At 37.5% G+C, this 26,430-nt stretch overlaps 1 protein-coding gene across 1 annotated transcript in view; it reads left to right on the top strand.

The window, feature by feature from the left end:
- The window catches only part of BRMS1L (BRMS1 like transcriptional repressor), a 49,823-nt gene extending 23,615 nt beyond the window's left edge, over positions 1–26,208 (top strand). Inside the window, exons 5-10 of the mRNA XM_036267467.1 lie at positions 8,216–8,312; positions 9,809–9,892; positions 18,223–18,287; positions 19,649–19,688; positions 22,572–22,698; positions 24,625–26,208. Coding sequence (XP_036123360.1) covers positions 8,216–8,312; positions 9,809–9,892; positions 18,223–18,287; positions 19,649–19,688; positions 22,572–22,698; positions 24,625–24,742 — 531 coding nt within the window. The 3' untranslated portion in view covers positions 24,743–26,208. The remainder of the gene's footprint in view (positions 1–8,215; positions 8,313–9,808; positions 9,893–18,222; positions 18,288–19,648; positions 19,689–22,571; positions 22,699–24,624) is intronic.
- The last annotated feature ends 222 nt before the right edge of the window (positions 26,209–26,430 follow it).

Raw genomic sequence — 26,430 nt, 5'->3', positions numbered from 1 at the left:
GACGTTAATTTTGTATCTTGCTACTTTGCCAAATTCATTTATTAAGTCTAATAGATTTTTGATGGAGTCTTTAGGGTTTTCTATGTATAATATCATGTCATGTGCAAATAATGACAGTTTCACTTCCTCCTTTCCAATTTGGATCCCTTTTATTTTTTCTTCATGTCTGATAGCTGTGGCTAAGACTTCCAGTACAATGTTAAATAAGAGTGGCGAAAGTGGACATCCCTGTCTTGTTCCTGTTCTTAATGGAAATGTTTTTAGTTTCTGTCCATTGAGTATGATGTTGGCTGTAGGTCCTTCATATATGGCCTTTATGATGTCAAGATATGATCCCTCTATTCCTACATTGCTGAGCGTTTTTATCAGAAATGGATGCTGGATTTTGTCGAATGCTTTTTCAGCATCTATTGATATGATCATGTGGTTTTTATTCTTCATTTTGTTTATGTGGTGTATCACGTTTATTGATTTGCGAATATTGTACCAGCCTTGCATCCCTGGAATGAATCCCACTTGGTCATGGTGAATAATTTTTTTGATGTATTTCTGGATCCGATTTGCTAATATTTTGTTCAGGATTTTGGCGTCTATGTTCATCAGGGATATTGGCCTGTAGTTTTCTTTCTTCGTAGTGTCTTTTTCTGGTTTTGGAATTAGAATTATGCTGGCCTCATAGAACGAGTTTGGAAGTCTTCCTTCTTCTTGAATTTTTTGAAATAGTTTGAGGAGAATGGGTGTTATTTCTTTTTTGAATGTTTGGTAAAACTCCCCCGTGAAGCCATCTGGGCCTGGGCTTTTGTTTGCTGGGAGAGTCTTGATTACCTCTTCAATTTTCTTAGTTGTTATTGGTCTGTTCAAGTTTTCTATCTCTTCCGGGAATAGTTTTGGGAGACTGTGTGTTTCTAGAAATTTGTCCATTTCGCTTAGATTGTCGAATTTGTTGCCATATAGTTGTTCATAGTAGTTGTTAACGATCTTTTGTATTTCCGTGGTGTTGGTTGTTACTTCTCCTCTTTCATTTCTGATTTTGTGTATTTGGGTTCTCTCTCTTTGTTTCTTGGTGAGTCTAGCTAAGGGTCCATCAATCTTGTTTATCTTTTCGAAAAACCAGCTCTTTGTTTCATTGATCCTTTGAATTGTTTTTTTGGTCTCTATGTCATTTATTTCTGCTCTGATGTTTACTATTTCTTTCCTTCTACTTGCTCTGGGGTTTTCTTTTTGTTTGCTTTCTAATTCTTTAAGTTGTGAGGTTAGACAGTCAATTAGAAATTTTTCTTGTTTTTTGAGGTAGGCCTGTAGTGCTATGAACTTCCCTTTCAGAACTGCTTTCCCTGCATCCCATAGATTTTGTGTTGTTGTGTGTTCATTTTCATTGGTTTCCAGGAAGTTTTTTTTTTTTTTTTTTTTCATTCTCACCTGAGGATATTTTTCCATTTTTTGTACAGATAGAGTGGGAGGGAGAGAGAGGAAAGGAGAGAGAGAAAGAAACATCGACGTGAAGGGACACATCGAGTGGCTGCCACCCGCACGACCAACCAGGGCCGGGGACAAACTGCAATTGAAGTACGTGCCCTTAGCGGGAACCGAACCCGGGTCTCTCCGGACCGCAGGTCGACGCTCTAACCGCTGAGCCAAACCGGCCAGGGCAGTTTCCAGGAAGTTTTTAATTTCTTCCTTGATCTCCTTGGTGACCCATTCATGTGTTGAAATGTCTTTGCATGTTCTTGTTGCAATTGATTTCTAGTTTCATGCCATTGTGATCTGAGAAGATGCTTGATATGATTTCAGTCTTATTGAACTTGTAGAGATTTAGTTTGTGTCCTATCATGTGGTCTATCTTTGAGAATGTCCCATGTGCACTTGAGAAGAATATGTATTCTGTAGTTTTGGGGTGTAATTCTCTGTAGATATCTATTAAATCCATTTGGTCTGGTGCTTCATTTAGAGTCTCTGTTTCCTTGCTAATTTTTTGCCTAGAGGATCTATCCAGTGCTGTCAACAGGGTGTTGAAGTCCCCTGCTATGATTGTATTGTTGTCGATTTCCCCTTGGAAGTCCTCCAGAAGATTTTTCATATATTTTGGTGCTCCTGTATTGGGTGCATATATGTTTATCAAGGTTATATCTTCCTGTTGGATAGATCCTTTCAATATTATGTAGTGGCCGTCTTTGTCTGTAGTTATGGTCTTCATTTTGAAATCTATTTTATCAGATATGAGAATTGCTACCCCAGCTTTTTTTTGCTTTCCATTTGCTTGGAAAATTTTTTTCCATCCCTTCACTTTCAACCTATGTGAGTCTTTTGTTGAGAGGTGGGTCTCTTGTAAACAACATATAGATGAGTCATGCTTTCTTATCCAATCAGCTACTCTGTGTCTTTTTATGGAGCATTCAATGCATTTACATTTAAGATGATTATTGATATGTACTTATTTATTGCCATTTTTGTTTAGTGTGGTTCTATTTTTCTTCCCATTTCTACTGCTAATTACAGCAGTCCTTTTAACATTTCTTGCAGTGCTGGTTTGGTGCTAATGTATTCCCTTAGCCTTTTTTTGTCTGGGAAGCTCTTTATTTGACCTATTTTGAATGATAGCCTTGCTGGGTAGAATAGTCTTGGATTCAGATTCTTGTTTTTCATGACTTTGATTACTTCATGCCATTCTCTTCTGGCCTGTAGTGTTTCTTGTGAGAAGTCAGCTGAGAGCCTTATGGGGTTCCCTTTGTAGGTAACCTGTTGCTTATCTCTTGCTGCTTTTAGGATTCTCTCTTTGTCTTTAATTTGTGGCATTTTAATTACTATGTGTCTTGGTGTGGGCCTGTTTGGGTTCTTCTTACTTGGGACTCTCTGTGCTTCTTGAACTTGAATGCCTTCTTCCTTCACCAAATTAGGGAAGTTTTCTGTCACTATTTTTTTGAATATATTCTCTATCCCTTGCTCATTTTCTTCTTCTTCGGGGACTCCTATGATGTGAATATTATTACGTTTCCAGTTGTCCCATAGTTCTCTTAAGCTGTCTTCCTGTTTTTTAATAGTTTTTTCCTTTTGTTTTTCTGATTGGTTGATTTTTTTCTACCCTGTCTTCTAATTCACTGATCCGTTCCTCAGCTTCCTCTTACGGCTTTTTAAACCTTCCAATGTGTTTTTCATTTCGGATATGTCATTTTTTATCTCTTCTTGTTGGTTTTTAATTTCCAATTGGCTTATTTTCAGTGTCTCTATGTCCTTACTCATGCTGTTGAGCTTCCTCAAGATTATGGCTATGAATTCTAGCTCTGTTAACATGCCTAATTGTTCCACATTGATCTCATCTTCGGTGGAGGTCTCTTGCTCTTTCATTTGGCTTCTGTTTCTGTGTTTCACCATTTTGGCTATCACTGTGGGCTTTGGAGCCTGTCAAGTTCTCCCTGTGGGTGTTGGTGTTCTGCTGTTTGTGGCTCCCTCTCCTGTGTTTAGATGAGCGAGGGAGGACCCACGTTGAACATCACTGTCAAGTCTTACTTTCCTGGTTAAAGTTGCCAGCCCAGGAAAGGTACTGTTATTCTCTAGCTTTTTGCCTGGATGCTAGCAGTCTAGGTTACTTGATGAGTTTTGCGTTGTCAGTTGATTGAAAAACTCCCTCTGGTGCTCAGCCAAGGGGCTTTCACGAGGGCGGGGCAGATGCTGGTTGTTAGTGAGCCTCAATTAGCCCTTCAATGGCCCATAAGGTGGGGTTGGATCTCCGAGGGAGGGGCTGCTGCCTCTCCTCAGAGCCCTGGGAAGGAGCAATGTGGCCACCGTTCTGAGTGGCTGCACTCAGCTCTGAGCACCCTCCAGATCCTGAGTGTCCCGACACAGTTCCAGTCTAGTCTGCCCTCCCTCTGCCGGAGCCCAAGGTGAGTGGCTGTGGCTGTTTTAGCCTCTGTCCCGGCTGCGCTGTGGAGCCGCCTGGGAGTGTAACCCGAGGGCGCCGCTCCCAGCTAAGGCCGCTGCCGAGCTGCGGACCGTGGGCTCCCAGCTCCCGTCTCGCGCCTTCGCAATCCTACCGGGATGGAGTCAGTGTCCCTCGTTGTATGGTCGTCACAAGCTGCTTTTCTGTTGGTTTTTCCCCTCGATTTGTCTGTGTTATAGTTGTAATTCCAGTTTGGTTCTGGGAGACAGTCTGTGTAGCTCCATTCACTCCACCGCCATTTTTCCTTCCTTGTACTATTTTTTTTTAAACCTCACCTGAGGACATGTTTAGAGAGAGAAAGAAATTGATCAGTTGCCTTCCATATGTGCACTGACTGGGGATTTGAACCCACAGCCTGTCATTGCTCAGGATGACACTTAACCAACTGAGCTACTCTGACTGGGCTGTACAACTATTTTTTAAAACTTGGAATTAATGATTGTTTAATTTATTGTTTGTTAGTTACCTGAAACTCCAGTAGATCTGTGAAAGTTTTCTAATGCTGTTTTCCATGTGATCGAATGCATCAGATAATCCATGAGTGCTGTTTTCTTCTGGTCCTTCCTCCAGGGAGCATTCCTTCCACCCCTGCGTCCCCTGTGGTCCCACTCCATCCTGCTCGGTTCTTCAGAGCTTATCAACTGCTAGGAGTATTTGTTTCTTTTAAGAATGTATTGAACTTTCATTTGTGAGCCTAATGTAATAAGGAGGGCCTTCTGCTTTCCAGACTTTATATGTATTTTCCCTTGGACTGCCTATCCAGATTCTCCTTCATTGCTTTTCAGATTTAGAAGTAGTACTCAGACTTTTCAGAATATTGCCCCCTGACTCACATTTTTTTTTACAAAGAACCTTGTGTATAGTGTATGTAGTATAGCTCTTGGGGTTCCATCTTAGTTTGGTTACCATATTCAGAGATCATGGCATGATATCGTGCCCCTTGTTGTGTTTGATAACTGCAGGTGTTTGTTGATTTATTTTGTACATTTCAGTAAGTGTTGAGGAAGAGAGGGTTGGTGATCTGGGTTCATTTGTAATCTTATCCTAGAAATCTCTCCCTACTTTTCGAATTCTAAATTTTCATTGTCTGCAGAGCAATAATATAGATGTCTAATAACTTATATAGCCAATACTCTGTTATTGGATTTTACTTGGTTCCTAATTTTATGCATTGCAAGTATTGTGCTTGTGAGGGTCCTTTTACATACAACTTTGGCCTATGTTATTTCCTTAGGATGGAATCTCAAAGTGTAATTATTAGATCAAAGGATACATCATTAAGACCCTTAATACTTGTTTCTAAATTTCTGTCCAAAGTATTGAATCCAGTTATATACTAGTATCAGTCAGCACTGTGGATTATAATGAGAAAAAAAAAAAAAAAAAACTTTCTAAGAGAAAAATAATATCTCATAATGCACCTTTTAATTTGCATTTGTGTTTTTTCCTTCTCTCTCTCTCATTTTGGCAGTGGGGATGGGCAATATTTAGGTTTTCTTAATGAGTTATCCATGCTTGTTTAACGCCATCGTAAGTTTATTGAGCCTTTATCATGTTAATTTTTTATTGCCTTTTACTTTGATTTGCTTTTGAATTTGATTTTAATTTTTATGTGATTAAATGTATTAGTTTTTTCCTTTATGGCTTCTCCTATATTTTGTGCTTTGAAAGGCTTCCTTTATGTCAACATCAAATAAAGAGTCACTATCTTTCCTTTAGTTCTTTTAGATTTTATTTTGTAAAATTAACTGGTTAGTTCCTTTATTGTCATGTATAATATGACACAAAGAATCATGAGCTTTTTCTGTATATAGTTAAACTCATTCTTCTGTGTTATTTAATATCAGATTTCCAGATGATTTGAGTAGTCACCTTTATCATATACTAAAATGTCCCCTCACCAGGGTCTGTTTCTGAGCTTTTAAATTCTGTTCTGCTTATCTTTTTATAATAGTGCAGTATGCTTTTAAAAGATGATAATAACCTTATAATAATATGTTTCACTCTCTGGTATTGTTTGGTCCTTCAAAAATTCCCAGGACTGGAAGTTGATACCTGTGATTTACCTAAGTCAGGGAACTGCCAAAGGGGAGCCCCTTACCGGCCAGGGTGAGACCAGTACCAGAACGGAAGCTTAGGGCCACTTTCCTGGGCTCCTTGAAGCTGCCCTGATGAGAAACAACTTAGGTGTCAGCCTAGGAAAGGGCTCAGTGAGCAGGTTCACTCAGTCTGGGTGTGAAGATTGGAGGGATGTGGGGTCTTAAAGCCAAATATATAAGTAGTACTTTTAAAAGCTAAATTATCTGTTGAACATAGACGCCTCTATAGGCACCCAAGCATTTGAGTTTGGATGCCCCTTTTCTTTCCAGATGTCTACTAGCGGCTATATTATGACTTTCTTTCCTCCTCAAGGAAGCCCTTTGAAGCTCCTGCCAGGTCGGGGATAAAGGAGAGAAGAATGAAGAAATAAGAATGAGAATAGAATCAAAGCATTTCTGTCTGTATGCTTTAAAACACACCTATAATATCTTTAGAGATGCTTCCAAAGCTTGAACTATTTCAGTCCCATTGTGATTTTTTTTTAATTGTAAAAAATGATGAGTGGATTTTTATTTATTTATTTATTTATTTTTCTTAATTCTCACCCCAGGATATTTTTTCCATTGAAGTTTTTAGAGAGAGTGGAAGGGAGGGTGGAAGTGGGGATAGAGAGACAGAGAGAGAGAGAAACATTGATGTGACAGAGAAACATTGATTGGTTGCCTCCCACATGAACAAACCATGGCTGGGGACTGAACCTGCAACCCAGGTATGTGCCCTTGACTGAGAAATCAAGTCTATGACCCTTCAGTGCGTGGGCTGACATTTCTGACCACTGAGCCACACCGGCCAGGGCTAGTGGATTTATTTTAGAATTTCTGCTTGGCAGAGGGCACATTTATCAGTAGAAATGAGAGAACACACCAGTTAAATTCTCATAGTCTTAATCAAAAGCCCCACCATCCTAGCTCTATAGTCAGAGTCATGTTTGGTTGAAGAATTTGAATCTGTTTATAGCTATCACTCTACCTACAAGGTGGTGGGGGCGTGCTTTCCCTTTTTCTCTGACGTATGATATTTCTCAATTCTTGTAGTCCAATGTAGATAAGGCTGGAATATATCATAAGACTTTACCAAAGGCAGGGGGACAAATAAAGGAAGTAAACAGAGAGAGTAGCGTGCAGTGAGGTCATTTTTCATATGAGGTCTAGTTTTAGTCATCTTCAGCTTTGCTTTCCCTCTAGCTCCTGCTTGCCTCAAATTCACAAAAGCCATCTTTCCCCTACTACTCAGGAGAATCTTCAAGCGTATGTAGACTCTAAATTTCAAATCTGAAAGAGAGGACTTTATCATTGACACTGAGAATGCTGCCTACATGGGTGTGGGCTGTGCTTTCCAAATCGTATCTAACTGTATTCCTATGGCTTCTACAAGACAATCATATCTAGTTATATCCTACTAATAGTTATATTAGTAGCCTAATATTCTTACTAGCAAGAAGCATGTGGTGAGGGGCTTGGGAATCTGTCATACGTTTTTTATATAATGAATCTAAAGAATACATTCATTTCCTGGCTTTTTAAATAAGGAGTACAGTGCTATATAAAACAACAGTGGACTAGAACTAGTAGACCTGGGTTCTAGTCTGATTTACCTGTGAACAGCCTTCCCTCTTTGACAAGTCACTCAGTCTTTCTATAGTTTTGTTGTGACATTTGCATATAGTTTGTAATTTTATGATTTTGACTATAATTGAATTGTAAAATTTGTACTTTTCTTTGTGATATATGTGTTTTTAATATGATGCTGAGATATTAATGAGAAATAAAGGCTCAATTACTGTTCCAATGAGAAAATATGATCCATTTAATAATATTAGACTTTATTGGACAGGGTCTCCATTATGGTGACTGGTGGGACCTGCTTATATTCAAAAGGGGCCATGGAGCTTATTATTACTTTCTTATAAAGTAAATAACTTATTTATTCATCATATACAAATTTAGATGTCCTTAAACAATTTAATTGCATTCAGTTAAATCTATATTTAGAGCCTATATTTTTAGGTTTTATTTCTTTCCTTTTTTGACTTTTCATCTTTAAAATATTTAAATTAAGTAAAAAAGCAAACAAAAGCATCATTTGTTAAAGTACTTTAAGGGTAAGTTATTTAGTACTCTTGGTTAAGATAGACCACTTTCTTCTTTGTACTTAAGTGTAAATTTTTTTTTTTTTTTTTAGAGTGAAAAGCTTTTGTTATATGATACAGTCCAGAGTGAACTAGAGGAGAAGATAAGGAGGCTTGAAGAGGACAGGCACAGCATTGACATTACCTCAGGTAAGAATGGTGTGACTGATGTTCCGTGTCAGTGACACAGAACCTTCGCTTACTGTAGTGTCTCATAATATCTCAGCCTCCTAATAGAAATGCTTTGCAGTGAAGTGCTCCAATGGGGGGGGGGGGGGCGGGGGCTTCTAAACAATTCAATAAGATGGTGATTGTTCTTTTGATTTGAACTCAGACTTCAGAAAGATGTAGAAAATTGAGCTCTTGAAAAGGGACAAAATAGAAGTCTGACAGGACCTATAAGAATAAGAATAATATACTATAAGAATAGTAAGAATATTTTTAAATTTTTTTTATTGATTGATTTTTTTTTTAAAATACGTTTTTAAAATTGATTTTAGAGAGAGGAAGGGAGAGGGAGGGAGAGAAAGAGAAAGAGAGAAACTCAATGAGAGAAACAGTGATCAGCCGCCTCTGCATGCCCCCTACTGGGGATTGAGCCTGCAGCCCAGGCATGTGCCCTGACCAGGATTCAAACCCACAACCTCTCAGTACATGGGACGACTCTCAACCAACTAAGCCACACCGTCCAGGGCTTACTGATTTTTTTTAGAGAGAGAGGGTAAGGGAGAGAGAAACACTGATTTTGTTATTCCACTTATTTATGCATTCATTGGTTGCTTCTTGTATGTGCCCTGAGTAGGAATCAAACCCACAACCTTGGTGTATTGAGATGATGCTCTAACCAACTGAGCTAACTGGCCAGGGCAAGAATATTATTATATTGAGAATAGTTTTGGAAGACAATAAGAATAGGCTCTGAAGACAGCTATAGCATATATTCTTCTTCCCTCTAAGTCTTGAAAGATTGTCATGTGGAAGAAAGAATAAAAACATTTTCTCTTTGGTACCACACAAACTAGGACAAATGGATAGAAGTTACAGGGAAGCAGATTTGTGTCTCAGATCAAGGAAAAACTCGTTAATAATTACATCAGTGCAATGTGAAATTGGCTTTTTCAGGAGTATTGTGGAAAGGCTTTCTCCATTGAATGGAATATTTATTGGGGTATCTTATAGTTCTTGCATATGTATTATTTTATTGTAAATTCTATTGTTCTGGTGTAGAGTAGACATAGTGGAGTCAGACAAGCTGAACTTAATGCCACTGCTCCATTACATGCTAGTTGGGTAACCATGGGTGACAGTCACTTTTGCTTTCTAAATTAGTCTCTTCATCTGTAAAACTGAATACCTGCCTCAGAGGTAGCTTTGGGATTAGTTGAGACAATCTGTCATGTATATTTAACGAAATGCCTGACATATATTCACCAATTATTAGTAATTAAGTGCCAAGTTGATTTATGTTTTTAAAAAAAGAGAAAAATTCATAAATATATAGCTGCTCCCGAAATTCTATATAGTCACATATCTATACACATACACATAGCCACCGATGAAATTTTTCTATGTTTAAATTACAGTCTTTTTGTTCCTCCTCTGGTCTCCAGAAATCAGCTAATACTTAATTTTTATTTACTTGCCAGAGCTGTGGAATGATGAGCTTCAGTCGAGGAAGAAGAGGAAGGATCCTTTCAGTCCAGACAAAAAGAAGCCAGTCGTCGTTTCAGATATCCTCTTCCAGTTTCTGGGGTGGTGGTTGTTGCTTTATGTACATTTTTGCACTGGACATACCTTTATAACTTATTGATATACATTGCCTTTATTTGCAAGATCTGTAACAAGCAAAAGACAATTTATAAAAGTGATTAAAGGCAGAAGGATATAATTTAGATGAAGAGGGGCAGGGGAGGAATAGAAATTTAGTTACAGTCTCAGCTTCAAAAATCAATATGGCTTTATAGTTCACAAAGGCTTTGCTGCGAAACAGCTGTTTCATATATAAGCACGATTGCATACTTCCTGTGTGCTTTTTACATTTTTAATGTTTCTCAAAGTGGAGTGTCTTTAAATTAATATGTGCATTCAATCTTGGTGTTTCCTATGGTACCCTCCCGCCCCTTACCTCTGCCTTCTCCTCCACCTCAAAACAGTGATTAAGTTGGTGGTATATCTGGCAGTTATTTACAGGGTGGGGCAAAAATAGGTTTACAATGGTTTGTATGGGAAATAATGAAAAAATAATACTGCAAGAATAAACTGTTTCATGTACTCACTACTATAAACCTACATTTTTTCCTCCTGATGATTAGTGATACTGAGTATCTTTTTGTGTGTCTGTTGTCGTTGGAGAGACTGGATTGTTTTCATTTTGTTTTGTTTTTTAATATTTGACTGTTGTTTTTTTTATTAATTTATTTTTGTTACAGATGTTTTTCCTTTTTCTCCCATTGACACCCTCCTCCCTATCTCGCTGCCACCCCCCCCCTCCCCAACACTATTGTCTATGTCCATTGGATATGCCTACATGCATGTAAGTTCTTTGGTTTATTTCATCTCTACCCCATGCACCCCTCATCTGAAGTTTGTAAGTCTGAACCATACTTCTATGTCTCTGGGTCTGTTTCATTCATCACGAAATCACATGGTATTTGTCTTTCTTTAGTTTATTTCGCTTAGCATAGTACGCTCCAGATCCCTCCATGTCATCTCAAAGGATAAGAGATCTTTCTTCCTTATAGCTGTATAGTATTCCATTGTGTTTATGTACCACAACTTTTTTATCTACTCATCTACTGATGGACACTTGGGCTGTTTCCTGATCTTAGCAATTGTAAATAGTGCTGTTATGAACATAGTACATGTATTCTTGCTGATTGGTGTTTCAGGCTTCTTAGGATATATTTCTAGAAGTGGGATCACTGGGTCAAATGGCATTTCCATTTCTAATTTTTTGAGGAAACACCATGTTGATTTCCATAGTGGCTGCACTAGTCTGCATTACCCACCAGCAGTGTACTAGAGTCCCCTTTTCTCCACACCCAGCAATTGTTGTTTGATGATTTGTTGATGATGGCCATTCTGGCAGGTGTGAGGTGAAACCTCTTGGTCATTTTATTTGCATCTCTCTGATGATTAGTGATGTTGAACATTTCTTCATATGTCTCTTGGCCATTTGTATGTCCTTTTTGAAGAGGTGTCTACTTAGGTGCTCTGCCCATTTAAAAAAAAGTTGTTGTTTTTTTTTTTTTCATTATTGATTTTTGAGAGAGAGAGAGAGGAAGGGAGAGGGAGAGAGATAGAAACATCAATGAGAGAGAACATTAATCAGCTGCCTCCTGCGTGCTCCCCTTCTGGGGATTGGTCCCATAACCTGGGCATGTGCCCTGACCTGGCGACTTCTTGGTACATGGGTTGACACTCAACTACTGAGCCTCACCAGCTGGGCCTCTGCCCATTTCCTAATTGGAGTCTATGTCTTCCTTTTGTTGAGTTGTATGAGTACTCTATATATTTTGCAGCTTAATCCCTTATGTGATGTGTCATTGGCAATTATGCTCTCCCATATAGTGGGTTCCCTTTCCATTTTGATGGTTGGTTTGTTTTTTTTTGCTGTGCAGAGCTTTTTAGTTTGATGTAGTCCCGTGTGTTCATTTTTTCCTTTCTTTCTCTTGCCTTAGGTGATGTATCAGTGAAAATTCTGCTGTGTGTGATGTCTGAAATTTTGTTGCCTACATTTTCTTCTAGGATTTTTATGGATTCAGGAGTCACATTTAAGTCTTTTATCCATTTCGGGTTTATTCTTTTTTTTTTTTTAATAAATTTTTTTTTTTTTTTTGTTACAGATATTTTACCTTTTTACCCCATTGGCACCTCCCACCCCACCCCCCCCTCCACCCTGTCCCCGGCTTAGTTGTCCATGTCCATTGGTCATGCATACATGCATATAAGTTCTGTGGTTTATCTCTTCCCACCCCCACACCCCCCATCCCCTCTTCTGAGGGATGTCAGTCTGTGCCCTACTTCCATGTGTCTGGGTCTAGTGTATTCCTCAGACTGTTATGTTCATTATATTCCGTATATAAGTGAGATCATGTGGTATTTGTCTTTTTCTGCTTGGCTTCTTTCACTTAGGATAATACTTTCCAGGTCCCTCCATGTCGTCTCAAAGGATAAGAGATCTTTCTTTCTTACCGCTGCATAGTACTCCATTGTGTATATGTACCACAGCTTTTTTATCCATTAGTCTACTGGTGGACACTTGGGCTGTTTCCAGATCTTAGCTATTGTAAATAGTGCTGCTATGAACATGGCGGTACATATATTCTTCCTGATTGGTGTTTTAGGCTTCTTAGGGTATATTCCCAGCAGTGGGATCACTGGGTCAAATGGAAGTTCAATTTTTAATTTTTTGAGGTAGAACCATATTGTTTTCCATAGCGGCTGCACCAGTCTGCATTCCCACCAGCAGTGTATTAGAGTCCCCTTTTCTCCACACCCTCGCCAACACTTGTTGTTTGATGATTTGTTGATGGCGGCCATTCTGACAGGTGTGAGGTGATACCTCATTGTTGTTTTAATTTGCATCTCTCTGATGATTAGTGATGTTGAGCATTTCTTCATATGTCTCTTGACCATTTGTATGTCCTGTTTGGAGAGGTGTCTATTCAGCTCCTCTGCCCATTTTTTAATTGGGTTCTTTGTCTTCCTTTTGTTGAGTTGTAGGAGCACTCTATATATATTGGAAATTAACCCCTTATCTGATACATCATTGGCAATGATGTTCTCCCATACAGTGGGTTGCCTTTCCATTTTGATGATTGTTTCTTTTGCTGTGCAGAAGCTTTTGAGTTTGATGTAGTCCCATGTGTTCATTTTTTCCTTTGTTTCTGTTGCCTTAGGTGATGTATCAGTGAAAATTCTGCTCCGTATGATATCCGAAATTTTGATGCCTACATTTTCTTCTAGAATTTTTATGGATTCACAGGTCACATTTAAGTCTTTTATCCATTTTGAGTTTATTTTTGTGTATGGTGTAAGTTGATGGTCTAGTTTCATTTTTTTGCATGTAGCTGTCCAATTTTCCCAACACCATTTATTAAAGAGGCTGTCTTTACTCCACTGTATGCTCTTGCCACCTTTGTCAAATATTAATTGAGCGTATTGCCTTGGGTCCATTTCTGGGTTTTCAGTTCTGTTCCACTGGTCTATATGTCTGTTCTTGTGCCAGTACCAGGCTGTTTTGGTTACAGTCGCTTTGTAGTATAACCTGATATCTGGTATTGTGATCCCACCTACTTTGTTCTTCTTTTTCAAGATTGCTGTGGCTATTCGGGGTCTTTTTTGGTTCCATATGAACTTTTGAAGTATTTGTTCTAGTTCTATGAAATATGTCGTTGGTATTTTGATGGGGATTGCATTGAATCTATAGATTGCTTTGGGTAGTATGGACATTTTAATGATGTTAATTCTTCCAATCCATGAACAGGGTATGTGCTTCCACTTTTTTATATCTTGCTCTATTTCTTTTTCAATGACCTGTAGTTTTCTGCAAATAGGTCCTTTACTTCTTTGGTTAAGTTTATTCCTAGGTATCGTAATATTTGGCGCGATGGTAAATGGGATTGTTTTTTCAGTTTCTCTTTCTGTGAGTTCATCATTGGTGTACAAGAATGCCGTCGATTTCTTGACGTTAATTTTGTATCTTGCTACTTTGCCAAATTCATTTATTAAGTCTAATAGATTTTTGATGGAGTCTTTAGGGTTTTCTATGTACAATATCATGTCATGTGCAAATAATGACAGTTTCACTTCCTCCTTTCCAATTTGGATCCCTTTTATTTTTTCTTCATGTCTGATAGCTGTGGCTAAGACTTCCAGTACAATGTTAAATAAGAGTGGCGAAAGTGGACATCCCTGTCTTGTTCCTGTTCTTAATGGAAATGTTTTTAGTTTCTGTCCATTGAGTATGATGTTGGCTGTAGGTCCTTCATATATGGCCTTTATGATGTCAAGATATGATCCCTCTATTCCTACATTGCTGAGCGTTTTTATCAGAAATGGATGCTGGATTTTGTCGAATGCTTTTTCAGCATCTATTGATATGATCATGTGGTTTTTATTCTTCATTTTGTTTATGTGGTGTATCACGTTTATTGATTTGCGAATATTGTACCAGCCTTGCATCCCTGGAATGAATCCCACTTGGTCATGGTGAATAATTTTTTTGATGTATTTCTGGATCCGATTTGCTAATATTTTGTTCAGGATTTTGGCGTCTATGTTCATCAGGGATATTGGCCTGTAGTTTTCTTTCTTCGTAGTGTCTTTTTCTGGTTTTGGAATTAGAATTATGCTGGCCTCATAGAACGAGTTTGGAAGTCTTCCTTCTTCTTGAATTTTTTGAAATAGTTTGAGGAGAATGGGTGTTATTTCTTTTTTGAATGTTTGGTAAAACTCCCCCGTGAAGCCATCTGGGCCTGGGCTTTTGTTTGCTGGGAGAGTCTTGATTACCTCTTCAATTTCCTTAGTTGTTATTGGTCTGTTCAAGTTTTCTATCTCTTCCGGGAATAGTTTTGGGAGACTGTGTGTTTCTAGAAATTTGTCCATTTCGCTTAGATTGTCGAATTTGTTGCCATATAGTTGTTCATAGTAGTTGTTAACGATCTTTTGTATTTCCGTGGTGTTGGTTGTTACTTCTCCTCTTTCATTTCTGATTTTGTGTATTTGGGTTCTCTCTCTTTGTTTCTTGGTGAGTCTAGCTAAGGGTCCATCAATCTTGTTTATCTTTTCGAAAAACCAGCTCTTTGTTTCATTGATCCTTTGAATTGTTTTTTTGGTCTCTATGTCATTTATTTCTGCTCTGATGTTTACTATTTCTTTCCTTCTACTTGCTCTGGGGTTTTCTTTTTGTTTGCTTTCTAATTCTTTAAGTTGTGAGGTTAGACAGTCAATTAGAAATTTTTCTTGTTTTTTGAGGTAGGCCTGTAGTGCTATGAACTTCCCTCTCAGAACTGCTTTCGCTGCATCCCATAGATTTTGTGTTGTTGTGTGTTCATTTTCATTGGTTTCCAGGAAGTTTTTAATTTCTTCCTTGATCTCCTCGGTGACCCATTCATTGTTTAATAACATGCTATTTAGCCTCCATGTGTTGTAATGTCTTTGCATGTTCTTGTTGCAATTGATTTCTAGTTTCATGGCATTGTGATCTGAGAAGATGCTTGATATGATTTCAATCTTCTTGAACTTGTAGAGATTTAGTTTGTGTCCTATCATGTGGTCTATCTTTGAGAATGTCCCATGTGCACTTGAGAAGAATGTGTATTCTGTAATTTTGGGGTGTAATTCTCTGTAGATATCTATTAAATCCATTTGGTCTGGTGCTTCATTTAGAGTCTCTGTTTCCTTGCTAATTTTTTGCCTAGAGGATCTATCCAGTGCTGTCAACGGGGTGTTGAAGTCCCCTGCTATGATTGTATTGTTGTCGATTTCTCCTTGGAAGTCCTCCAGAAGATTTTTAATATATTTGGTGCTCCTATATTGAGTGCATATATGTTTATCAAGGTTATATCTTCTTGTTGGATAGATCCTTTCAATATTATGTAGTGGCCGTCTTTGTCTGTAGTTATGGTCTTCATTTTGAAATCTATTTTATCAGATATGAGAATTGCTACCCCAGCTTTTTTTTGCTTTCCATTTGCTTGGAAAATTTTTTTCCATCCCTTCACTTTCAACCTATGTGAGTCTTTTGTTGAGAGGTGGGTCTCTTGTAAACAACATATAGATGAGTCATGCTTTCTTATCCAATCAGCTACTCTGTGTCTTTTTATGGAGCATTCAATGCATTTACATTTAAGATGATTATTGATATGTACTTATTTATTGCCATTTTTGTTTAGTGTGGTTCTATTTTTCTTCCCATTTCTACTGCTAATTACAGCAGTCCTTTTAACATTTCTTGCAGTGCTGGTTTGGTGCTAATGTATTCCCTTAGCCTTTTTTTGTCTGGGAAGCTCTTTATTTGACCTATTTTGAATGATAGCCTTGCTGGGTAGAATAGTCTTGGATTCAGATTCTTGTTTTTCATGACTTTGATTACTTCATGCCATTCTCTTCTGGCCTGTAGTGTTTCTTGTGAGAAGTCAGCTGAAAGCCTTATGGGGTTCCCTTTGTAGGTAACCTGCTGTTTATCTCTTGCTGCTTTTAGGATTCTCTCTTTGTCTTTAATTTGTGGCATTTTAATTACTATGTGTCTTGGTGTGGGCCTGTTTGGGTTCTTCTTACTTGGGACTCTCTGTGCTTCTTGAACTTGAATGCCTTCTTCCTTCACCAAATTAGGGAAGTTTTCTGTCACTATTTTTTTGAATATATTCTTTATCCCTTGCTTATTTTCTTCTTCTTCGGGGACTCCTATGATGCGAATATTATTACGTTCCCAGTTGTCCCATAGTTCTCTTAAGCTGTCTTCCTGTTTTTTAATAGTTTTTTCCCTTTGTTTTTCTGATTGGTTGATTTTTTCTACCCTGTCTTCTAATTCACTGATCCGGTCCTCAGCTTCCCCTACTCTGCTTTTTAAACCTTCCCATGTGTTTTTCATTTCGGATATGTCATTTTTTATCTCTTCTTGTTGGTTTTTAATTTCCAAATGGCTTATTTTCAGTGTCTCTATGTCCTTACTCATGCTGTTGAGCTTCCTCAAGATCATGGCTCTGAATTCTAGCTCTGTTAACATGCCTAATTGCTCCACGTTGATCTCATCTTCGGTGGAGGTGTCTTGCTCTTTCATTTGGCTTCTGTTTCTGTGTTTCACCATTTTGGCTATCACTGTGGGCTTTGGAGCCTGTCAAGTTTTCCCTGTGGGTGTTGGTGTTCTGCTGTTTGTGGCTCCCTCTCCTGTGTTTAGATGAGCGAGGGAGGACCCGCGTTGAACACCACTGTCAAGTCTTACTTTCCTGGTTAAAGTTGCCAGCCCAGGAAAGGTACTGTTATCCTCTAGCTTTTTGCCTGGAGGCTAGCAGTCTAGGTTACTTGATGAGTTTTGGGTTGTCAGTTGATTGAAAAACTCCCTCTGGTGCTCAGCCAAGGGGCTTTCACGAGGGTGGGGCAGATGCTGGTCGTTAGTGAGCCTCAATTAGCACTTCAATGGCCCACAGGGTGGGGTTGGATCTCCGAGGGAGGGGCTGCTGCCTCTCCTCAGAGCCCTGGGAAGGAGCAATGTGGCCACCGTTCTGAGTGGCTGCACTCAGCCAAAGCTCTGAGCACCCTCCAGATCCCGAGTGTTCTGACACAGTTCCAGTCCAGTCCGCCCTCCCTCCGCCAGGGCCCAAGGTATGTGGCTGTGGCTGTTTCAGCCTCTGTCCCGGCTGCGCTGTGGGGCCGCCTGGGAGTGTGACCCGCGGGCGCCGCATACAGCTAAGGCCGCTGCCGAGCTGCCGACCGTGCGCTCCCAGCCCCGTCTCGCGCCTTCGCAAGCCTACCGGGATGGAGTCCGTGTCCCTCGTTGTATGGTCCTCGCAAGCTGCTTTTCTGTTGGTTTTTCCCGTCGATTTGTCTGTGTTATAGTGTAATTCCAGTTTGGTTCTGGGAGACGGTCTGTGTAGCTTCGTTCACTCCGCCGCCATTTTTCGGTCCCGAGTTTATTCTTGTGTATGGTGTAAGTTGATGGTCTTGCTTTATTTTTTTGCATGTAGCTGTCCAATTTTCCCAACACCATTTATTAAAGAGGCTGCTTTTACTCCATTGTATGCTCTTGCCACCTTTGTCAAATATTAATTGAGCATAATGTCTTGGGTCCATTTCTGGGTTCACTGTTCAATTCCATTGATCTATATGCCTGTACTTTTGCCCCACCCTGTAGAATTAAGAGTATGGTTAATAACATCTGAAGTACTGCAGTGTATTTATTCTGGTACCAAGGTTTTTGAAGAATAATTTGAAATTAGAAATCAGCATGCCCAGGGATTATGTTCAGATATCAATTCCATTCTATGAAAAACAGTAGTGTGAAAGTATAATTCAGAGTGTGAAATTCTTTCAGCTAAATTGACCTTGACTTTTCAACGTCCATATATAGTTTATATGCTACAAGATCTTGATATTCTTGAAGACTGGACAACAATTAGGAAGGTATGGTTAAACCAATGGAATATAAGTATATTTTTATAATCTGCTTTTTAAGATTCTATGGTTTTTCATTAGTACATTAAAATATAACTATTGTAAGTATGCTTTACTTTGCAACAGTCTCTCTAAAGCAATGCACACTAGTACAGATAATAGTGAATTGAAGGAGAATTTTAAGAGAGACATGTCAATATTTTTTTTTCTTGTAATAATGTAATTAATAATTTATACAAATGTGTAGAAAAGCATTTATTTGTGTTGCCTCCAAATAATAATGAATAACCATTCTGTGCCTAGTTCTTAGCCTAGTCCTGGCTCTTAGAAGACACTCAGTAAATATTTGTTGAATAAATGAAAATTAAAATTTGAACCTTTATTATGTTTTGCATTTTGTCATCAGAGATGCAAGAATACAGGATTTTCTGTGCTTTGAGAAAATGAAGACTTATGTTTTTCTTAATAATTTTTTTAGTTTTAGAAACGTATTAGTTGAGAATTGGAAATTATTTCAGATATTAATAATATCTTAAAAAAATTATTTTTAATATATTTATATATACCTATCTCTCTATATTTTTTTTAAAGAAATTTTTTTTAGAAAGAGGAAGGGAGAAAGAGAAAGAAACAAATTGGTTGCCTCCTGCACTTGCCCTGACCTCGGATTGAACCCATAACCTGAGTATGTGCCCTGATGGGGAATCAAACCCACTACTTTTTGATGTACAGGACAATACTTCAACCAACTTAGCCACACCAGCCAGGGCTAAAACATTTTTATTGATTGATTTCTAGAGAGAGACAGACATCGATTTGTTGTTCCACTTATTTATGCATTCATTAGTTGATTCTTTTTTTAAAATTTTTTAATCCTCACCCAAGGATTGAATTTTAGAGAGGGTGAGAAGGAGGGAGGGAGACACACACACACACACATACACACACATACACATCCCAATTGGTTGCCTCCTGCTTGACCCCAACCCAGGCCAGGGATCGAACTTGCAACCCACATATGTGCTCTTGACCCAGAATGGAACCCATGATCCTTTGGTCTAAGGGTTGATGCTCTAACCACTGACCTAAACTGGCTAGGGCCATTGGTTGATTCTTATATGTGTCCTGACTGGAGATTGAACCTGCAACCTTGGCATATCAGGATGATGCCCTAACCCACTGAGCTACCTGGCCAGGGCTCATATATATTCTTTATGGTCTTACACATTAACAACTTATTAGAAGAGCTGAAGATTATATTTCACTATGTTTGTTTTATCAGCAGTCACTGTATATATTAAATAGGTACCCAATGTATTTTGAATATGAACTTAGACAATGCCTCCTTCTCTCTCTCTCTTTTGATTAAGGCGATGGCTACACTGGGTCCACACAGAGTGAAAACAGAACGTAAGTCATTTAGTTTGAGTTCAGAAACCTTTATGGAGGGTTGTTGAGTCAGAGTAGTCATCTACATACTAAAGAGCTACCCCCATCAGTAGTTTAATTTCATTAGTTCACATTATACTTGAAATTATGAGGTATTCTGGAGTCTTTGCCTCATATAAAAGTTTCAAGATTTCTGAATAGAATGTATTTCTTATTTCAGTGTTTCACCTACATTACTATTACTAATAATGGATCAATAATTTTAAAAGTATTTATTTAGTGTTGTTTATGGGCCCAGTAATTCTATAGGGGAGGTGTGTGGTATCAATGGGAATCCCCTGGAATTGTGAGCAAAATGTTTTCTGTGTCTGAATTTTTTGGGAGAGAGATTTGAACACTGGCAGTGGAGTCCATCAGAAAACTTGACACACCACTAAGATTTACACATTCTGATATACCTTAGTAAAATTTGTATCAAATTATATTTCTTGACTTTTTTTGAAAGTCTAAATATCACTGCTGAGTTCATATCTGAGTCCAACAACTGCAAAAAGTGGGTTCCCACAACAACCATGTGCCTGGAAGAGGACCCAGAGCCTCCAACCCTGACCAGCATCCAGTGCAGCCTTGAGGCCCTGAGCAGAGGCCCAGCTCACCTGTACCTGTACCCACAAAAATGTTTAAATTGTCATTTTTGTTTTGTTTTGTTTTTATCCTCACCCGAGGACATTTTTGTATTAATCTTCATGTAGAGCGGGAGGGAGAGAGGGAGGAAGAGAGAGAGAGAAACATCGATGTGAGAAAGACACATCTACTGGTTGCCACACACACGACCCCAACCAGGGTCGGGAACAGACTGCAACTGAGGTACGTGCCCTTAGTGGGAACTGAACCCAGGCTTCTCTGGTCCTTGGGCCGACACTCTAACCGCTGAGCCAAACCAGCCAGGGCTAAATTGTCAGTTTTGATTATGATTCCATAGAACTCAGGCAATGCATAGTAGTTTCTCTTCATTTTCAACATGTATATCAAAGTCCAGTTTGGCCCTCTGAATCAGGATGATTCACCTAGCAAAGGAGAAAATAGAGAGATATATGACATCCAGGAAGCAGGAGATTCAACAATCATGAGTCGAAGGATATTCATGTGATCGTGAAAGGGGATTCCAGAGGGTCACTTTGCAACAAGTCCTGATCGCAACAAGATGCCAGCTGTTGATAGATTCATCCAGGAGGGATGTTTTAAGGAAAAACAAAAAAACAAATATAGATTACCTTACATGTTTGAATGTATAACAAAGTGGTTCATATATTTCTTAAGGAGAGTCTGGACATGAATTTGTGATAGATACATTTAAAAAATTAAATTATCAGTATACCATACCAATAACCCCGTGTTTTAACTCCAGGGAGAAAATAAGTTGTTACACAAAAAATGCAGTTATGCTATTGTACATTGTTACTGCACTCACATTTAAAGTCATAGTAAAACACAAATAAAACACTGAAAAAAATAATCTGCCAAAGTAGTGATGGACATTATTGTGTAGGATAACTCTTTCTGCCTTCTTTTACTATATATGAAATTTTTTAATTCTTTTAAGAACAAGGAAGCTAGATTTTTAAAATACATGTTTCAAATACTAAGAAGAATCACATTGCAACAGATAAAATAATCTATAAGAGATCGAATTCTATTTTATATTTAACCCAAAGATTAATCTTTAAAGTTTATTATCAGGTCATGAAACTGTAGCAATATTGTACTAAACTACTTCCCTTAGAAATTAACTGGCAGGGTAACTACCTAAATCTCTAGGTTATTAACATTTTGAGTCATGAATTCCTTTGAGAATCCTATTATACTATTGCTTGGGTCTTCTCCCCATTCCTGTTATCTGTAGCATTGTGTCCTATGTGTTTTCTTCATAGCACTTACCACAACTTGTAATTTTTTCTTTATTGTTTACATATTTATTTGTTTCCTGACAGGATTGTAAGCTCCACAAAAGTCAGAATCATATTTCTTTTCTTTTTTCAGTATCTTTCTTTTAGTCATAGTGCTCATTCAACATTTGTTGAATGAATGAACAAGTGAATGAGTGAATGAATGAATACTATTGAAACCTTCTGCATACCAGGCACTGTTTGAGGCTCTGAGAATACAATGATGCAAGAGAAGGACCCCAGGATTTTTGAGAGGGAGGCAGAATAATATATATGTAATTAAATAATTAACGAGATAATGACAAATTGTAATAATTGCTGTGAAGGAAATATAATGTGATGAAGATTAACTGAGAAGTGGTTAGGGTGGTTGGAGAAGACCTTTCTGAGGTGGTGACATTTGAATGATGAAGAGGTGCCTACTTCATGGTATACTTTTGACAATGTTCTCTCATAAAGGACATTTTTACTCTGCATGAGTTTATCTGATGAATGCCAAACCATTTATAAGATTTAAAAAGAGAAGTTCTACTTAGGACATTTTCTTATTAGGATCAAAGTCTTGGGGAGTTCATGGAATATCTACTAAACTCTGCTTGTTTGGAAGTGTAGACAGCTGCAAGGGAGAAAATATAATTTTCAATGGAAACACAGCAATTGACTTTTTAACTCCTTAAAATTGTCCTTAGTAATTGATAATGTCCTGCTTCTCTTTCTGGCACTTGTCTAGTTAATTGATGATTTAGTGTATATTATTTAGCTTTGTTTAGTACTTAATTAATTATATTAAAAATGTAAGAAATTAAATTCTCTTCTGTTAGATTTAGGTTTGTTATATAAGACACATTTTTAGTGTTTTTTCACATATATGCATGGATTGCTGTTAATTCCTAATGTTTTGCACTTTTGTTCTGACAATGTCTTATTAGTATAACAGTTTTTGAACTGATCCCTTTAGCACCTGTGAAATTAGAAAAACATCTGCACAGTGCCAGATCTGAAGAGGGAAGATTATATTATGATGGTGAATGGTATATACGTGGACAAACAATATGTATTGACAAAAAAGATGAATGTCCTACAAGGTAAAAAGATTTTATCATTTCAATGTTTATACCACTGTTGTCAATAAATATTTGCTGCTGCTATAGTGTATTCATGATATATCACTAGTTGCCTATGGATCTTTTTTTCCTCATGACATACGATTTGATTAACATGCATGCATGCACACCAGTGTTAATATTTATATACCAGAGTTACATAGTAAGTTCATGAACACAAGCATTAGCACAAGTGAAATCTTGGAATTATTTAGCCAGGTAAGAGATCCTATTTGTTAATTTTTATAGTAGATGACTTGTTATGACCTTTAAATCAGAGTATTGTGAATTTGACAGCGTGTTTCCATAATGTGTGGATCTTTCAGTCCTTCGCTTTGTGTGAGTGTGTGTGTGAGAGAGAGAGAGAGAAGAGAGAGAGAGAGAGAGAGAGAGAGAGAGAGAATTTTGGATAAGAAGAATTTGGATCAATTAGAGGAGAAAGTGAATGTAAAACTCATGAAAACTTTAAGAGTAACAGTAATTAAAGTATAACTCTTAAACGGAAATAGCCTTTTAAGAGACTTAATCTGTCTAGGCTTAAATTAAGTTTATATAATTATATAGCCTTCTAAGTTTTATCTGCTTATAGCCTTCAAAAAATATTACTACTAATTACTGTTTTAATTCCTCAGTTGCTAAAGATATAATTCTCAGAGTAGTAACCATCTACATTAAGAAAATATCTATTTAGGTTTCAGTGGTAAGTAAAGTGTTTGTATTTAGTATAGAATATTCATTTTCAAAATACAGTGGTTTTAGTCATATTGTAATTTCATATTTAAATTTTTAGGATACCGGGAGCATGGTGTATAGTATAGTAACTTTACTCAGAAGCTCACTGAGCTAATTTCTAGGTTATAGATGATAACCCTGGATTCTTGACTTTATCTTACTGCTTTTGAAATATTTTACTATTACTTAGGATAAATGTGATTTTAAAAAGAGATGAAATAGGAGACAATTAAACAAAAATCTATTAAAAATTATTTTCTTTATTGATTTTAGAGAGAGAGGTAGAGAGAATGATAAAGAGATAGAAACATTGATGAGAGAGAACATCGATTGGCTGCCTCCTGCATGCCCCCCACTGGGGATTTTACCCACAACCTAGGCATGTGCCCTGACCCGAAATCTAACCAGCAACCTCTTGGTACATGGGTTGACATTCAACTGCTGAGCCACACCAGCCCAGCCAAAAATCTATTTTTAAAAAGATTTCTAGCCCTGGCCGGTTTGGGTCAGTGATTAGAGTGCTGGCCCGTGGACCAAAGAGTCATGGGACCTTGGTTACAGTTCCATCCCCAGCCCTAGTTGGGGTCGTGCAGAAGGCAGCCAATTGATGTGTTTCTCTCACATTGTTGTTTCCCTCTCTCTCCCACTCTATCTGAAAATCAATGGAAAAATATCCTTGGGTGAGGATTAAAAAAAAAAGGTTTCTATATGTGTACATATAGAGATTAATAGTGTACAAAAATTCTGTGCAAGTACCATAGAGGCTTGACACTGGGAGTTAGGGATTGGTATTGGAAAGATTTTTACAGCCAAGACTGATATGAGTTGGCGGTGTAATACCATATAAGTAGTGGTCTTAGCTCCACTCTGTTTTTTTGGGGGGAGGGGGGAATAAGGTGGGATGGAGTAGGAACAATATGTATTTAATAGTTCTTATAGTAATTTTACCAACTCTATTAAAAAAAGAAAGAAAAGTATCTATTAGGTGTTTCTGAATGTGATATTTTTGACAATGTGCCCAGCTGATTGTCAGCGTTCTGGTAAAAAGCAGTTGCGTACCTGAATCTACTCTTGTAGTCCATCTATTTTGATTTTATAGCTAGTACTCGGAACCGTGTAGAAGAAGAATATTGTAATTCATTCATTCACTTTTTTTTTTCTCCCAATCCTTTTTAGTGCCGTAATTACAACAATTAACCATGATGAAGTTTGGTTTAAGAGGCCTGATGGAAGCAAATCTAAGCTTTACATTTCACAGCTACAGAAAGGAAAATATTCAATTAAACATTCGTAATCATGATTTAAGTGTTATCTAAATCTACCTTATTAGTGTTACCAAATGTGATGTGCCATGGGAGTAAAAAAATGCATTCAATAATTTAATATTCTCGCTGAATCATGAGGGAATATTATTTGTAGGTAGTATTCTAAGTAGACTTCATACTGATATGTTATTAAAAGAGACAGAAAAAAAGTTTAATTGTGATCATTACACTTATTTGCCTTTTAGGTTCAATGACCAATAGGTGTATATGGTAGGTGTTTCTTACTAAACTTTTTTCTTGGTTAATATGCAGATCTATGTATTTAGTGAGCTATGTTGCTAAATGGCTAATTTTATCTGCAATTTCCCCCCTCATATCTTTGTCACTCATTATGTGTTTGTAAATAAGCCTCATAAAACATTTCCTATAAGTGGTTTGTACTAGTATATTAGTGTTTAATCAGAATTGAAATTTAATCGTATATATGTGAGTATGTATATATGGCATTATCAGCTTGTTTAGAACTGATGGCCTTACTTTACAATCTTGTTTTACCCAAAATGAAGCTATTGGGTTTGACATCTAAAAGGAGCACTTTTATAGACTAGCAGCTTTCTTTCTTCTCTTCTATGATTGTATAGTGGTGACCTATTTTTACAAATTATACTTAATGTTAATTAGTAAAATTAGTGTCAAGTAATAACTTGCTTCTATGTGTGTTTCCTGTGAGTCATTAGAGGGCAGGTGTTTGTGCTGCAGCGTTAATGGTGGACAGTACCTGACAGTATTGTGGTGCTTGCTCTGCATTCTGATCTTTGGAACAGATTTTTAGTAAGCATTTTCCAGAGGTAAAAGTAGGTTCTTATCCTAATTTTATTCCTAGAGCAAAGTAGACAGGGATAATTTCCCTGGATTTATTCTCAAATTAGAAATTTTATCTACACTTCTACTAAATTCTACACTTTAAGGGCACTTGGTGCAATTTAGAAAGTATTGGCCTCTTCCCTTAGCCACATTCACAATTAACTTCTAAAACCTCAGGAACAGTACGAAGAATCGAAACCCTCAATATGGCAGCACAGTTGGCTGTAGTGTATATATTAGGGTACAACCAAATCAAGTATTCCTGGTGGTCGTGTGCACTTTAATTTCTGTTATAGTGAGACTTAAGAGGATAAGGAAGAGATCTACTTACTAACACTTAGGGCAGGAATATCTGCGTTATTCCATTTGTCGTCTGACTATTTTACCTCTGCAAACAGCTTCCTGAACGGATCACTACTTCACAGTTGCCAAATGTTAAAATATTTGACTTCTGAAAGTCATGTCAGCAAAATTATGTACTTTGTTCTGTTTCTAATTAACCTTAGCAAATGTACATAATGTCATAATCTGATAGTATTTGACAGTACTTATGTATACAATGTTTCATAAGCATTTTTAATAAGATTTGTATTTTTAAATTTAGTATATAATAAAAAATGTGTTTGAGTGTCATTTGTAGTGTCTTGTGTATAAGTTCTTTTATTATTTATAACCTGTCTACTTCTAAGAAGGATTTGAGCCAATTTACATTAATAGATGTGGAGTGCTGAAAAATGTTCTTGCTTCCCTAAAGCACAATTCACCCTCTGTTGGGGTATATTTAGATATATAAGACAGCTACTTTATACTTAATTTTAAAATATGCATATATGTTATACTTTAATAAAAACGT

The sequence above is a fragment of the Molossus molossus genome, unplaced genomic scaffold, assembly GCF_014108415.1.
Source record: "Molossus molossus isolate mMolMol1 unplaced genomic scaffold, mMolMol1.p scaffold_m16_p_1, whole genome shotgun sequence".
Classification (NCBI taxonomy): domain Eukaryota; kingdom Metazoa; phylum Chordata; class Mammalia; order Chiroptera; family Molossidae; genus Molossus; species Molossus molossus.
This window is presented reverse-complemented; position numbering and strand designations above follow the sequence as displayed.